The 17352-nt window shown below is 37.2% G+C and overlaps 1 protein-coding gene and 1 non-coding gene across 9 annotated transcripts in view; both read right to left on the bottom strand.

The window, feature by feature from the left end:
• Fry (FRY microtubule binding protein) overlaps positions 1-17352 on the bottom strand; it is a 402948-nt gene that overhangs the window by 4891 nt on the left and 380705 nt on the right. For 7 of the 8 annotated variants that reach the window (XM_071611568.1, XM_071611569.1, XM_071611564.1 and 4 more), the window contains 2 exons: positions 12828-12845; positions 10965-11075 (listed from right to left, as the gene is read on the bottom strand). In XM_071611568.1, the coding sequence (XP_071467669.1) occupies positions 10965-11075; positions 12828-12845 (129 nt within the window). The remainder of the gene's footprint in view (positions 1-10964; positions 11076-12827; positions 12846-17352) is intronic. The other variant, XM_071611563.1, reaches the window with a different exon arrangement.
• Trnaa-ugc (transfer RNA alanine (anticodon UGC)) lies at positions 3253-3325 on the bottom strand. Its single transcript has one exon. It is a non-coding gene; the product is annotated as a tRNA-Ala (tRNA).

Genomic DNA, 17352 nt, shown 5'->3' on the forward strand with positions numbered 1-17352 from the left:
TCTGATGTGGCCAGTCCCTTGCCATGCTGTTGGGCTTCCAGCCTCCAACTATGAGCTACATAGACCTTTTCTCTTTATAAAGAAAATTGATACTGGGAGTAGGACATTATTACTATACCTGTAGATGTAGAGGAGCCTTTGGAATTGGTTAACAGGAAGAGGTTGGAAGAGTTTGGAGGAGCAGGTCAGAGCAAGCCTGGAATGCTGTGAGGGCTCAGAAGACCCGAATTCAAATTCAGATGTGGAGAATAATAAAGTCCATGCTGATGAAGGTTCAGATGGAAATGAGGATTCTCTTGGGAACTGGAGTAAAGACCACTGCTGATAAATGGTGGCAAACAATTTGGTTTCCTCATGTCCTAGTCCTGAGACTTTGTGGAAGGCTGAACTTAAAAGTGATGGACTAAGTTATCTGGCAGAGGAGATTTCAAAGCAGCAAAGCCTTGAAAATGCTGTATGGCTGTTTTTGGCTTATAGTCAAGTGAGAGAGCAAAGGTATGCTTTGAAGAAAGAACTTACAATTAAAAGAAGAGCAGACAGGAAAGGTTTTGGAAAATTTTTGGCCTGGCCAGGAAGGGAGCAGAAAAGAATGTAAGAGTGTCACCAAGAGCAGCTGTTTGCCAAGGAGATTAGATCAGATAAAAGAAGCCAAGTGTTTTGCCTCAGGACCTTAGGAAAGATGCCTTGAGGGCATCTCAGAAATCCTTCAGGGCAGAATTGTTTCAGCAAAGAGCTTCAAGGCTGGCTGGGAAGTTGGGCTTGCTGGCAAAGCACTCTGGGGCTGCAGCCATGGTTCAAAGGGATGCAGATGCAGCCCAGGCAGGTAGCAGACCTTGGCATCATTTGTATGATGCTATTTTTACAGGTGGGCAGAATTTCAGGAGTGAATAAGGACTAGGAGTAGAATGCTATGGTTTGAATATGGTTTGTTCCCCAAACTCATACAGGAGTTTAATCCCCAAAGCCTATGTTATCAGTATTAATAAGGTTAGAAATTTAATCTGACTAGGGTACTAGAGATAGAGCCTTTGGGAAGAGATTAGATTATGTTATTAGGATAGTCTCCAAGATTGATTCCTTCTGGAGAGGAAGAGAGACACATGCATATAGAGATATATATCTGATGTTGCCAGAACCTGTGCCATGCTGTGTGGACTTCTAGCATCCAAAATTGTTCTAAATAACCCTTTTCTCTTTGTCAAATAGCCTGCTTCAGGCGTTTTGTTATAACAAAAGCTATCTAATACATATAGTATGGGGAGACAATCAAGTAAATAGACTGTTATGTGCCTCAGTTTCTTTATCTGTGACACTGAAGACATTACCCATACCTCACAGGGTCATTTTATAGATTAAATGAAATAACATATAAAATACTTAGTGTAGTTTGGCAGATATGACTTCAATAAGTGTAATTGTGAACGTGGACCTTGTTCTGATGCCTAGGAAAAGACTGAAGACATAATTCTGACTGAAGACATAATTTTGAGGAGGAGGAGGAATAATCTTAAAAGTAATTTTTTTTTTAGAGAGAGAATTTTTTAATATTTATTTTTTAGTTTTTGATGGACACAACATCTTTATTTTATTTTTTATGTTGTGCTGAGGATCGAACCCAGCGCCCTGCTCATGCCAGGCAAGCGCACTACCACTTGAGCCATATCCCCAGCCCTTAAAAAGTAATCTTGGTATTAATGTTACAGAGGTAAAGGATATTTTCCTCTCAAAATTACTGAAACTAAGATGGGTACAGTGGTATGCACCTATCTTCCCAGTTACTTAGGAGGCAGAGGCAGGAGGATTATTTGAGGCCAGCCTGGACAAAATAGCAAGATGCCATCTCAAAACACGTAAAATAAAACACAAAGTGGAACCAAAACAGCCAGTGTTACCCTCAAAATATATTGTGGAAGACAGACTGTTTTACAATTTGACCTCAAGCTGTGAGGGTTTTTTCCTTTGTAATGCAAGTTGATGATAATGTTTCCTTTGGAAAGTTATCCAACAGCTTCAACTTTCCTTTTAATTCCCAGTTGCTCATTGTACAAGTATAAGACAAAGACCTGATGGACTGTTCACACAGATGACTATTAAACACAAATGCCTACAATCAACAAGTACATGAAAAAATGCTCACCATCTCTAGCAGTCAGAGAAATGCAAATCAAAACCACCCTAAGATACCATCTCACTCCAGTAAGATTGGCAGCCATTATGAAGTCAAACAACAACAAGTGCTAGCGAGGATGTGGGGAAAAGGGTACTCTTGTACATTGCTGGTGGGACTGCAAATTGGTGCAGCCAATTTGGAAGGCAGTATGGAGATTCCTGGGAAAGCTGGGAATGGAACCACCATTTGACCCAGCTATTGCCCTTCTCGGACTATTCCCTGAAGACCTTAAAAGAGCGTACTACAGGGATACTGCCACATCGATGTTCATAGCAGCACAATTCACAATAGCTAGACTGTGGAACCAACCCAGATGCCCTTCGATAGATGAATGAATTAAAAAAATGTGGCATTTATATACAATGGAGTATTACGCAGCACTAAAAAATGACAAAATCATGGAATTTGCAGGGAAATGGATGGCATTAGAGCAGATTATGCTAAGTGAAGCTAGCCAATCCCTAAAAAACAAATGCCAAATGTCTTCTTTGATATAATGAGAGCAACTAAGAACAGAGCAGGGAGGAAGAGCAGGAGGAAAAGATTAACATTAAACAGAGACATGAGGTGGGAGGGAAAGGTAGAGAAAAGGGAAATTGCATGAAAATGGAAGGAGACTCTCATTGTTATACAAAATTACATATAAGAGGTTGTGAGGGGAATGGGAAAAAAAAAACAAGGAGAGAAATGAATTACAGTAGATGGGGTAGAGAGAGAAGATGGGAGGGGAGGGGAGGGGGGATAGTAGAGGATAGGAAAGGTAGTAGAATACAACAATTACTAATATGGCATTATGTAAAAATGTGGATGTGTAACCGATGTGATTCTGCATTCTGTATTTGGGGTAAAAATGGGAGTTCATAACCCACTTGAATCTAATGTTTGAAATATGATATGTCAAGAGCTTTGTAATGTTTTGAACAACCAATAAAAAAAAAAAAAAAAAAAAAACACAAATGCCTAGAAATAGGTATAAAATTTCCAGAGTCAATGTTTTAAAATAAGATACTAGAATATCTTGATTTTTATTATAATTTTAAGTATGAAAGTTCTTTTCTCTTCCTAATTTATTTATTTATTTTTGGTGGTGCTGGGGATTGAACCCAGGGCCTTGTGCATGCAAGGCAAGCACTCTACCAACTGAGCCATATCCCCAACCCACTCCCTAATTTTAAACAATGTAAGTTTTAAGTTGATATATTGTATTTAAAATTTACCTATATTTAAAATAGCTGAGCAGAAATTCATTTAAAATGCATTAGATTTAAAATAATTACAAATACATATCTATATATACAGATGGTATGTAAAACATCATTTGCTACTCTAAAGTGAAACTCCAATTGCTATTGTTATGTTTGTTTTTGGAGATCAAAAACTCAGGGTCTTGTGCATGCTAGGCAAGCGCTCTATTACTGAGATATATATACACCCTAGCCCACCCCTCAGTGGCTTTTTAAAAAATAACTTTCATTATGTATATATAAGGATTACATAATATGAGACACACATAGATAGTAAAATGATTACTATAGTAAAGCAGATTAAAATACCTATCATCTCTGTTACTTTTATTTTTTTTCATACTAGATATTTTATTTGGGATACCAGAGTAAGTGTTCTCCCACATAAATACATTTTTTCCATTTTTTTTTACTGGCTCTTCTTTTTTTAAATTCATTTTAGTTATATACAACACAAGGATACACCCTGACATTATCACAAGAGCATGTGTGACAAAAACTCTTAGTTAATAAAAATCCCTTGAATACTTCAATTTTAAGTTCAGGGTTCATGTTGTACATTAGGACTCTAGACCTGTTCATGACAACCACTGTTTCCTTCTCTGTGTTTTTGAGCATTTTTTAAAAAATATTTATTTTTTAGTTGTAGTTGGACACAATACATTTATGTTATTTATTTATTTATTTATATGTGGTGCTGAGGCTTGAACCCAGGCCTCTCACGTACTAGGAGGGTGCTCCACCACTGAGCCACAACCCCAGCCCCGTTTTTGAGCCCTTTAAAAATACATATAATCCACATGTAAGGTAATGCAATGTGCTTTTTGTGTCTGGCTTATTTCACTTAGCATAATATCCTCCACATTCAACCATGCATAGGCAGGATCTTATTTTAAGGCTAAATAATATGTCATTGTATGTTTATCGTATTTTCTTTATCCATTCATCCATCAGTGCACATTTAGGTTGTTTCATTATTTTGGCTATGGGGAATACTGCTTTAGTGAACCTGGGAGGGCTGATATCTTCATGAGATGGTGATTTCATCTTCTGAGGTATATACTTAGAACAGTGATTGTTGAAGTCATATGGTAGTTCTATTTTTAAATTTCTTTAGGGACTTCTGTGCTGTTCTCTATAATGGCTGTACGATCAACATACCAACCATTAATGTACAAGGATTCCCTTTTCTCCACACCTTTGTCAATGTTTTTTTTTTTTTTTAATTTGGGTAATAAGGTAACATCTCAGTGTTCCCCTCCACCCCATGTTACTGGGGATTTAACACAGGGGTGCTCTACCTGGGTTAAATTCCCCCATCCCCAGACCTTTTTATTTTTAGATTCTTGCCAAGTTGTCTAGGGTGACCTCAAATTTGCAATCTTCCTGCCTCAGCCTTCTGAATTGCTAGGATTATAAGAATGTACTACCATATTTGGCATTCATAGTGGTTTTAATTTGCATTTCCCTGATTAGTGAAGTTCAGCATTTCTTCACATACCTGTTGTTTGTTTTTATGTGGTCTTTGGAGAAATGTCTTTTCAGATCCTTTTCCCAGTTTTCAATTGAGTTATTTATTTTTAGGCTACTGAGTTGTAACAATTCTTTTCATCTTTCATAACTAACTCCTTATCAAATATAAGGAGTTATATTTTTCCAAGTCCACAAGTGGTCTGCAAATATTTTTCCAAGTCCATAGGTTGCCATTTCATTTTGTTGTTTCTCTTGCTGTGTAAAAGCTTTTTTTTGTTTGTTTGTTTGTTTGCTTGTTTGATGCAGTCCCATTATTTATTTTTGCTTTTGGTGTGATATTTAAAAATCATTGTCAAGACATTTTTTTTCTCCTTTATATATATGCTATAATTTTTTGCTTTCTGATGACCATACTGCTTGAATATTTTATGATAGGCTCCTTTAAGCTGGTAATGGTCCACATGCTAATGTTCTAAGGGTTGGGGATGTAGGTCAGTGAGAGAGCACTTGACTAGCATGTATAAAGTCCTGGGTTCAGTCCCCAGCACCATAACTCCCCTGATTCCCAATACCCCAGATGCTCTAGACTTTTATCCTTATATATATATATATATATATATATATATATATATATATATATATATATATATATATATATATATAAACTTTTTTTTTGTAGTTTTAGATGGACGGCATGGCTTTTATTTATTTTTATGTGGTGCTGAGGATTGAACCCAGTGCCTCACACGTGCTTTGCAAGCACTCTGCCACTGAGCTCCAGCTCTACCTTATATTTTTTATTGTCACAATTTACATCTTTTTAGACTATATAGTCCTTAACAATTTATTATAGCTATTTTTGGCCATTTTTGACTTTTAATGTTCAAGCTAGGGTTTTGAAAGATTTATACACTAACATTAGTATAATGGAATATTATGAATTTATTTATAATAGTTTTTTTATTGGTTGCTCAAAACATTACAATGATCTTGACATATCATATTTCATACATTTGACTCAAGTGGGGTATGAATTCTTATCTTTAACATGTGTACAGATTGCAGGATCATATAGGTTATACATCCACGTTTATACATACTGCCATACTAGTGTCTGTTGTATTCTGCTGCCTTTCCTATACCCTTCCTATCCCCCCTCCCCTCCCATCATCTCTCTCTACCCCATCTACTGTAATTCATTTCTCTCTTTTTTTCCCCTTTCCCCTCACATCCTCTTATATGTAATTTTGTATAACAATGAGGGTCTCCTTCCATCTTCTGTGCAATTCCCCTTCTCTCTCCCTTTCCCTCCCACCTCTCGTCCCTGCTTAATGGTAATCTTCTCATGCTCTTCCTCTCTGCTCTGTTTTTGTTTTTATGATAACAATTATCATTCTTTTACTTCTGGTTGAAGCATTCCCTTAAGTATTTCTTCTTCTAAGGCTGATCTAGTAGTGATAAATTTCTTCAGTTTTTGTTTGTTTGGAAAAGATTTTATTTCTCCTTATTTCTGAAGTACTGTTTTACTGGAGTTTTTTTTTTTTAAATTTCAACACTTGGAATATATAATCATATTTTCTCCTAGTCTGTAAGGTAAGGTTTCTACTGAGAAACACGCTGATGATCTAATGGAGACTCCCTTATAGGTCATGTCAACTTTTTCTATCCTCACCCCATTGCCTCTAACTGTTGATATTTTGATTATCATGTGGCTTGGTGTACCTTTTACATGTAGGACATTTCTACATTGAATCTATTGGGAACTTTTCAGGTTCATGGATCTGGATGTCCATATCTTTCCCAAGACTTGGGAAACTTTCCAAAATTATTTTATTAAATAAGCATTCTGTGCCTTTCTCCATTTCTTTTGCCTCTGGAACTCATGCGATGCAACTATTTGTTTGCCTCACGGTATCCCACAAGTCCTGTAGGCTTTCTTTACTTTTTTTTTTATACCCCCTTTTGGCTGGGTTATTTCAAAAGATTTGTATTCAAGGAAGACATTCTTCTGCAGTTCTAGTCTGATTTGAAGGTTTCAATTATATGTTTTATTTCATTCATTGAGTTCTTCAGCTTCAATATTTTTGATTTTTTAAAAAATGTTATCTCTCTTTGAATATCTCACTCAGGTCCTGAATTATTTTCTTGATTTCAGTGAATTATGTCTATATTGCCTTGTAGTTCACAGAGTTTACTTTTAAGATCATTATTTTGAATACCTGAAAAGGAATTTAGAAGTTTCAATTTCTTGGGGATCAGTTACTAGAGAATTATTTTGTTCTTTGGTGAAGTTGTGTTTCCTTGCTTTTCCAGGTTTCCTATGTCTCTGTCAATACTTCTGCATGTGGAACAGTCATCTCTTCCAGTTTTATAGAATGACTTTCATAGGGAAAGATGGTAATCTGCAAATGGGTCCTAGTTATTGGTTGGGTAGTATGTGGTGGCTCTGGTTCTGGGTAGGCACAGTAGTTTAGTTTCCCTGTAGTTTTCTTCAGCTGTAATCAACGTCAGTGATGACTGTGGGAATCTCAGTGGCCTAGGCTACAGAAGTTTTTGGCAATGGTGGTGGCAAGTACATTGTTAGGGTTCTTGGTAACAAGGGCTTTTGGGATCTTCTTGTTCTGATTTTCTACATAGTGGAGTATTTCACTGAAGAGATCCCTCTTGGTATTGGGTCCAACACAGGCCATGACAGCCACATTGGTGCTTTTCTTCCAGAGTACAAGTGCTTGGAGTGGCTGTAGAGCTGGGGTCTTAGGCTCAGTGTCTTGAATTTCAGCGGTACCCATGGCATAGGTACAAGTTTACTTTCTTAAGTATGGGTGAATGCAACTCCTACAAAGCCATGGTCTATAACTCTGAGGTACTGCCCAGTGGTTCAGATCCCAGGGGCAGGGATATAACTGTGTCTCTGATCCTAGGAGATGGGGCATAGTACTGCCATGGCTTTAGGGAAGATGAGTATCCCGGAGTCTCAGGACCTTGGAAACAGGACACACCTACAACTCAGGTTCTGGAGCTAACGGGGCACAGAAGCAATTCGGGCACTAGGAGAGGGGTGCCACAGGTTGGTGATTCTGGACCTTGGGGTGCTAGGATATAGCAGTGGCCCAGGCCCTCTCAGGCTGGGTGCAGTGGCAACAAAGACCCTAGAATGGTGGGGCATAGCTGTGATTTGGGTTCCACCAGGCAGAGAACAGTACAATTCATTTCTCAGAGAGGTAGGGTGCCTCAGCTCAGACTCTGCAGGGCTGGTTCAGACTCAAGGAGGTGGATGCTGTGCCTGTTCAGTGTGGAGGATGGTATGGCATAGCTCAGGTGAGGCTATGTTTCTTGGGTAGCTGGGTATCACATGGGCTGGAGCACCAGGCATGTAACTGTTCCCTTAGATCAAAGTTCCAATTCTCTGGGGTCAAGGCTTAGCTTGGGCCCAGGGGCTGAGTTGCAGCTGCTTGCCTGACCAAGGGTCCAATTCCCTGGGGCTGAGGCGCAAGATTGGTACAGGTGCTGAGGGGACATGGCTGCCTTACAGGCTGGGGCACAACTTCTCCACTGGGCTGAAATGCGGGTTCTTGGAGGGGCAGGGCATTGTGTGGGCTTGGGTCCTAGGGTATGGCTGCTTCCTAGTTCAAAACTCTTAATTCCCTAGAGCCAAGGCACCAGGCTGGTTCAGGTGCTGAGGGGTCACAGCTATTCTGGAAGCTCTGGCATGAGTTCTCTAGTGGCTTGGAGTGCCTGGTCCCTGAAGGTAAAGTTTGTTATGGGCTTGGGTACAGGGGTCATGACTAATCCACTGGGCCTGGGCTCTAGGTAACCCAGGCAGAGTACAGTAACAATTAGGGTGGGAGAGATGGAATGCCTCCTAGGCAGCTTGTTTCCAGGTGGTAGGGAGCTGCAGCAGCTTGAATGGGGAACAGTGTACCTCCATAATTGAGCCTGGTGTTGTGATGGCAGAGCCTCAGCAATGGAGAAATTCAGTGACAACTAACCTGAAGAGCAGAACACACTCTAGCAATGGCTCAGACTTCAAGATGGCGCAGTGTAGCATGAACCAGGTTCATGGAGTAGAGTGGTTATATGCATTCACAGGTACCTTCTCTGGAGCACTTCAGCTGTGTAAACTCTGGGCAGTTCCCTAAACTGGGCTCAGAGCCTGCGAGGGTAGCAGGACTCTCCAGTAGCAAAGACTGTGAGTATGTGCTACAGTAATGAGACTGCTAGGAGCTTCCTGCTTAACTTCTCTTTCTGGTTCTGAGCTGATCCCAGGATCAGCTGATTTCCCAATTCTGGGAGAATGGGAGGCAGGGAACCCATCCTGAGTTTCTCCACAGAGTTGCTACCACTCCTTGAGTCACTGATTAAAATGTAGTTGTTCATTATTTTGGTCATTCTTGGGGTGGGGGATGGAGAATAAGCCTTAGGTACCTCTAGTTTGCCATCTTTCTCCAAGTGCTTTATTAATATAAAAAATGGTGTATTTGCATGTGTTCTATTCCTTGAGCAAAGATGGACTCCTGTTAGTACTTGCTTAGAAGGAGTATGGAGAGTAAACTTTATCTTGACCACATGCAAATAATAGGTAACCAAGTGTTTTCTCTTTTATGTGAGGACTTAGTGTAGAGGAATGTAGATTCTGACTGATGCCTCCTTGAAGTTGGCATTTGAAAGTATACTTAAATTATAGGTTTTTTCCCCCTTTTTCCAAACTGAGTAATAAACATAGAAAAATGGTTGTCATCTTCTGCCTCTTTTGTGGTTCTTCCTCACCTTCGTAATCATTGAGCTTTCCCAGGCGCCGTCCTCATCCTATGTTCTCATTGCGATGGTTTTATGATGATGAACTTGAGTTTAGCTCTTTCATATCTAACCACTTGTAAGATGTTGGTCATGGTGAAGAAGGCAGAAAGAAGGTTTGAGTGCCGGGATGTACAATGGCTTCAGTCCTCTTTATATCTCTGTCTCAGCCGTGGCACCATTGGTCACTGGCTCAGCTGAGGTAGAACTTGAGTATTGTCCTCAACTCTGTCCTCTCCTTCATCACCCACATCAGTTTCATTGACTCTTTTTTTTCCCCTCCCCTCCACACCTAGCACTTTTGTCCTAGTTCAAACTCTCTTCTGCTGTCTATACTATTTAAGCAGACTGCAACTGGTCTCCATGACTTCAGTCTACTTGTCATCAAATCCATTCTCCACATTATAAAGATCATACTAAATACTTCCAGGTGTGGCATCTTCCACAATGTCACCCTTACCTCTCTCTCCTCCTTTACTTCATAGCTTATTTTTGCTTTCATTTTATATCCTAGTAATACTAAACTGCTTGTAGTTCCTTTCTCTCTTCTGCTACCATATTTATGCCTGTGCTTTTGTTCTTACTGGATTTCAATTCTATAACTCTACCTCATCTTTTAAGATTCCACTCAAATGTGATTTCTTCCAGAAAGCTTCCAATTTCCATCTTTGTTGCATCTAGACAAATTAGGCGTTCATCATGTGTTTCCATGACAATGGGTGCATACCACCACTACTTCACTTTCACTTTCAGGATTATATTGATTCACTTGTAAGTAGAAAGTTTTAAGTTATTTTGCTTTTTACATTTAAAAAACATGAAAGCATCCTGATGCTAAGCAGGACAGGGAAATTGAAGAAAACCAGTCATGTCTTATAGATACTTCCTTATTGCCTCCAGGTCAGGGCAAGTAATGAAAGGCTAAATGTGAATAATAAAAACCACAACATGAGAAATCTTTTCAGAGGATGCCCAGACCTAGGGCCAGGATCAGAGGCATTCAAATGAGGCATTTAGGGTTTAACAGGTAAGAAGACACCTGCCCCTAAATTGGGGCTGTCTTTCTTTTTCTCATCTTAGTCCTGGTCTGGCTTTGGAAACGCATTTAAAAATAAGAACTGAAACAAACCCAGGGCATTTATTTCTAACTTGTGCCTGTGCAAAAATAACTCTGGAAATAAAATCACTTGGACAGGTGTAAACAGGGTAGGAGGGACAGAGAGCAAACCACGAAGTGATGATTTTCATGGTGGGATGAACGGCTGGGAAGCATGAGGACTCACCTCTGGCATGGAGCTCACTTCATGCACCTGGCCGATGAGTTTACAGTAGGATTGAAAAAGCAACAGCAGCTGGAAGTGTAGCTTATATAATCTCTGACATAGTTCCAGTTGCTAAAGAGAGAATGTGCATGGGAAGAAATAGTTATTAAGGATCATTATTGTATTAACCAGTGAAATCTCAGTGGAGATGAACACATTTTTTAAATTTACAAAACATAACTAGCTGTTATACCAAATAGCAGAAAACAGAATCCAGTCCACAAACATCAATGAGAAATTCACAGTATAATATTGAATATTACATTCTATACAATGGAAGACGACTAACTAGAGAGTAGTAGTAGCTATAAAAGGACTGAGTGAATCACATTTCCCTTGCCACTTAAATACCTACAAATTATAGCTGAGTGGTTGTGTTAATTATTATAAGGTATAAATAGCTTTTAAAGTTTCTTTTTTTATCAAAAGTATAGTTGAAAAACACACATTAAGTAGTTATAGGTGTTAAATCTATAAATTGAATCCCTTCTTGGGAAATTGCTCTGTGTAATAGTTTCAGCTGTCATCTAGGGTATAGACTCATCCTAACATCTGTAAAGATAAGCTACACAAGTCTTCTCAAGTACTGTACTATATGAGACTTCTACTCATAGCTCAATAAATGTTTGCCTAATTAAAGAGGTATAAAGGGACCAGAAGGCTTAAGAAATAAATTATTAAAATACCTTAAAACTTTCTGTGCAGAGAACATTTAAAAGCAGTCATATAAAATGACCCTTGAGCCCCATGGAAACCTCTAATGTTTCGATATGTATACTAGATACAAAAATTCACAAGTAATCCCAACACCGATGTTCATAATATTCTTTGAGCTGTATGATCTACACTTTGCCTGTTTTATTTCAAGAATAGGTTAGTTCCTAGACTGAATGGGATTCTGCAAAAGGAAAAGAACACCCTTCATTAGACAGGATTTTGTGGTTTAGCATTCATCAGGGAAAATGGGTTAAAATATGTGGTTTAAACTAAATGGTTCACTGTTCAATTTTCAAATGGGGCTAAGGAAGGACAAATAGAGCCTTTCTTTTACTAATAGATTATAAACCACTCAGCTCAGAATTGAGAGCTTTGAGGTGACTTAAAATTTTTCCTCCAAACCAGTTTAAGGAGAGAAATTATAAGAATTTAGGTTTTAGAAAGAATATTCTACTTCTATTATGAAAAGACTTTTGATCCTGATTTATAAGTTACTGAAATTCATGCTAAGACTGCTGAATTAAGTTTCCTTTCTCCTCCTATCCCTTTCCTACTTCTATTGGAAAACCAATTTTGCTTAGATTTATTTGATCTCTCAGTATTAGTAACCCACCTAAGTTTAAAGAAGTAGCTACACACACTAATTAACCTACACCGGGTCTTTGTTTCAGTAAAACATTTTATTTTATGGTCATTTAAACTTCTTTTTACGGAAATCTTTTAAAATCTAGAATGAAAGATAACTGCCAGGAACTCGCAAATAAATAAAATAGTATTATTTAAAAACAATGTTCCCATCACAATTTTGGGTGAAACCTAGCTATGAAAACTCTTGACTTTCATCAGTACCAAATAAGGTAGTTATTATTGAAAATATACTACCGACAGTATGAGAATTCATAGCAATGTAGGTTTCTACTTTGGGGCAAGAGCAGCCCAAAATGCTACTGATTAAAAACTGCCATATCTCAATTTACCAAATAAAATAAAATAAAATAAAATGAAAAAGGGTAACATGCTAAGAGATTATAATAGTAACAGTAAAAATAAGGTTTGTTATGGGTCCATGCCTAAATGGACATAGAGTATGAAAGAAAGTTAACTTACTGCAAGAGATTCCATTTGCTACACAGCAAGCATGGCACAGGAAACAAAGGAAAGGAAAGAAAGTACAGGGTCAGTGTATGCATGCAACAGAAAGCACGGCCCTCGTCTAAGAGCAGAACTGTCAGCAGTATTAGCATTGCTGGTCAAACTTGATAAATGGATGCCAATGTTGTACCCGTTCAACATGCACAGCGCTCCAGTTAAAAACAAGCTTTAATGGGAAACAGGACATTTAATCTTTTAGGTTCTCTGATTAGTTGGTTTAGATTTTGTCAAGTCAGTCTTGGAGACCAGAAGTAAAATGTTTACTGCTTGCACATTTTAGTGTATAAATGTAAATATGTGAACATAGTAAAATTGTGGAGAGAGCTGAGTAATTTTGAAGAACTATAGTCCCAAATTATAGTACTGTTTTATATTAATTAAGGTAGAGACTTTAGAAGGTCTAGTTTCATATCTACTAAATTATGACCATAAAATTAACATAGTATAATTAACAATTCAAGTCGCATTTTCTTTAGTCAGATTGCCTTCCACATTAAGAGTATTTTATAGGATTGCTAAATACTGTTATTTCAAAGGAATAGACACTGTATATTATCAAACAAGTTTGAGAGATGACAAGTAATTTTCCTACAATTTATTTTTTGTAATGTTTTTTCTCTAGTAGACAATTTCTAAAAATGATTGTTAGTTTAAAATAATACAAATTTGTCACTGAGTCATCTTCAAATATAGCTACCAATTTTTGATTTTACCTTATCATAACCATACAATTGGTTTAGTGAAAATTTGTATTTAGGAAGAGATAATCATAACTTGACAAAATATTTTTAAAAAAGTCAATTTGACCATTCCTAGTTGCAGGACAATATATCTGATTCTGAATTTTCAAATACTTAAGGACCTACTCACTCATTCATTTTCCAATCTTTGACAACAAAAACCTCTTATTTTAAGGTTCTTTCAAAAAATCTCTGAACTATCACTGTAATATATTAACATAAGGCACAGTACATAGAAGAAAAATTATCAAATTATTATTTATTAGTATTTACCAATGTAACTGAAGGAACACTACTGATAACCCCTACCCCATCATCTGAGTTTTCTTTTTCCTTCACCTATTGCTAATATCACACGGAGTTGGCACATTTTTGGCTGTTAGGTTTACTGAGCAGTTTTTTGGACATTGGATGTGGATCTCTCTCAAAGCTTTGAAAGGTAAACATCTTTGAAGCTTGTGATAAGGATTCTGTGGCTTGAAGCATTACCTACCATTTTCACAAAAACTTTGTCTAGAGGTTTCTGTAACCACACCTTATGTATTAAAGCACAGTGTCCTATCAGGCATACAGGGCCAGTCTTATACCTATATATACACATAATTTCCACTGTGAAGACTTTTTGGAACACATCAAATATGACTAAAATGTTTGGTATGCATGTTAAAAAGCAAGTGTGTCTACCCTGGAATCTACTTTTTAGCAGTGTGGAATGCAGCATTGCTGAGTAAATGACATGGTCTTGAGGAAAGCTGCCATCTTTTTCAAAACAGGGTCGGAATCTGAGGAGGTCAGCAAATGGGTTTAAATCAAATCCTCTCTGTTCAGTAAAGGCAAAGGAACTTTCTGAACTCTAGCTAGGTGCCGAGGAATGTCATTTGGCTCTCAGGGCACAAAATAGTGTATTTCTTGGGAGATGGCCAACTCTAACGAACACATTTTCAGTATCCTTCCTAAGCTTTCCTTTTTAGGTAGGCTAGTTCAAGCTTCCTTGATACTTATGGTCTTAGAATCCTTTCCTGGGCCATAGCCTGGGACCTCATTTGAATTTACGTCCCAAAAACATAATGAAAATGACATTGTGAAGGGGCTTTTTCATGGAAAATGTTGACATGTTTTTAACTCTCTGTGTTACTGCTTTCCTGTATGTGGGTTTTAAGAATAATCCCTGTAGAAGTCTTTATAAACTTCATCTGTTCCAGTGACCTAATGTTCTCTTGAGCATATTGTGGGTATGTCATTGTTTTATGTGGTCACAGGAATCTTCTTCAAGTTCTGTTCCTGGTTTCCTGATAAGACTTGATATATAAAATCAGATTTGGAGGTATAGCTTCTTAAAATGAGAAAAAAAAAACCCAAAACCCCAAGAAGGATATTCTCATCATTATACAAAATACATGTATGAAGATGTGAATTTGGTGTCAACATACCTTATATACAATCAGAGATATGATAAATTGTGGTATAAAGGTGTATTAGGAATTGTAATACAAAAAAAAAAAAAAAAGATGGAACAGATCACAAACAACTGAAAGAGTAACTTCAAAAGCCCATCATAATCTAATTCTGGCTGACTATCAATTAGTAGAACCACATCTGTTTCTTCTGTTTCTGTCCCCAGATGGGTTCTATGCTTATAACTAGTCAGTAAAAATCTAGGAGATTTTTTGACAGTGTACTATATTGGCTATTATTTTCATCATATTTAATTTCTGAAAATTATGAGTTTATACTAAATGGAATAAAATTTAGATTCCAGATAGGAGGTAACCTTGCCTAATGCTGCAGCTTTGCAGTCAGGGAACACAGGGGCATCTGACCTCCTAAACAGGTAGGAAAAATATACACTCACTTGTTAATAACACTCAGGTTTGGCACATCGACAACTATCGTGTTTGTGGAGTAGTTTTTTTTTTTTTTTTTTTACTTTAGTCATGAGTATATTTCAAAGCTTAGAAAGATAAGACACATTTAGGTATTTACTGTTTTCAAGAAAACTGTAAACTAACTTCAGCCATTACAGGAAAGAGTATTGCTTATAGGAGGAGGAGTGATTGACAATATCTGAAGGGTGAAGTTTAATGGATTACAACTGAACTTGAGAAAAATCTTGTTTGACATTTAACTTGTATAAGAACACAGGATGCGTTCATGAGTTAAGAAGAGATAGGGTCTTTCTGGACACCAACTTCAATTCTGTTTGCTTCTTAATAGTTGGAATGATGATTTGAATATGGTAAGATGAAATGTAGTAGGGTCAAATGTAAATTATCAAATGTTCAAGTAGTGTTCAGAAATATCTTTTGCATTATGAATGTGTCATTGTTAAATCCTATTTAACAAGTGAAGTAGAAACATCTCCAGCTTTCCTGAGGCTGCTTTTGCAAAGCTGAGGACATGAGCTGTGTTAATTAGTTACAGGGCCAAGACTAAAGCCACTGCCTGGGGAAGCCAGAGCTGTCAAGAGACTTTGTTCCCTGACTTACATTTATATTAACTCAAACAACCTAGTAGTAGCTACTCCAGAATAAATTCTACAAGAGATGGGGAGGTCCATGAAAATCAAAGTAATTAATTAAAAGTGCTGGTTTTAAATTGCAAAAAAGACTTTTTTTCTCCTCTTGCTATGCACAGACTGAGAAAATACGAGTAAGGCAGTGTCCACAAGTGAGTGAAATTTATCTTGTGAGACACATGCACATCACACTCCGTTTTATGTCCTCTCTAGTGGAAACTGTACTTTATCCTAGGAGAGTTGGTATCATAATCCCAAAGAAGCTGAAGTCATTACCAATCATGTTTGCCTTAAAAAAAAAAAAAAAAAAAAAAAAAAAAAGGCCATATGCTGCATAGTGACATTTAGGTGAGTGAAAGAACACATAGATGTTGGTTCCATAATATTATATCACTGAGGGTGGTTTATCCTCCTTTTTGTGTAAATAAACTGTGATATTGCTATGATGATATCACCTAACGATGCATTTCTCAGAACATTGTTCATTGTTAAATGATATATGACTGTAGAAGTAAATAAAGAGGTAGATGATGAGGAAATAAATAGGAAGAATAACTGAAAGGCAAAGAACTAAGGGGGGAAATGAGAAGCTTCTAAAAATAAAACAGCTTAACAGAAATAAATTAAGCACAGTAGGAATACATTTTTTTTTTTTTAAAAAGAGAATATTTTAGAAGTAGGATAGTTTAACTAGAATTTCTGTTTATCCACAGGGTTAACCAGAAAGCTGTACACACTTGTATTAATAATAGATTTGGTTTTAACCACTGTTTCTATAAATTCTGTATCATCACAATATACTTTGCTATTTTTTTGTAACAGTGAATATAATAGGATTTAATGATTGGTGGTAAATGTTTAGATAACTTATTTTTACATATAACTTTATAAATCATACTATAAACTATACTAGTTTGTGCTAATTGCAAATCTAACCAGGTAACTAGTCTCTGGACTGAATTTGTCTCTGAACACTTGAGCGGGGAAGCAATGATAGAATCAGAAGGAATGGGTGCTACTGAAACAGAGGTATTATTTTATTTTTATAGTACTCCTGGGATATCCAGTGAAAATTGGTCTCAAATTATCTGAGGCAGCACATCACAGATCCACATGCAAGGACTGATGGAAACACTAGTCTTCATTGTGATTTTGAACTGTACATCTCACTACACACCCTTTATGAGAAACTTTTAAGCTTTAGATTTTCCACATACAAAACTGG

This window comes from Marmota flaviventris, chromosome 4, assembly GCF_047511675.1.
Source record: "Marmota flaviventris isolate mMarFla1 chromosome 4, mMarFla1.hap1, whole genome shotgun sequence".
Classification (NCBI taxonomy): domain Eukaryota; kingdom Metazoa; phylum Chordata; class Mammalia; order Rodentia; family Sciuridae; genus Marmota; species Marmota flaviventris.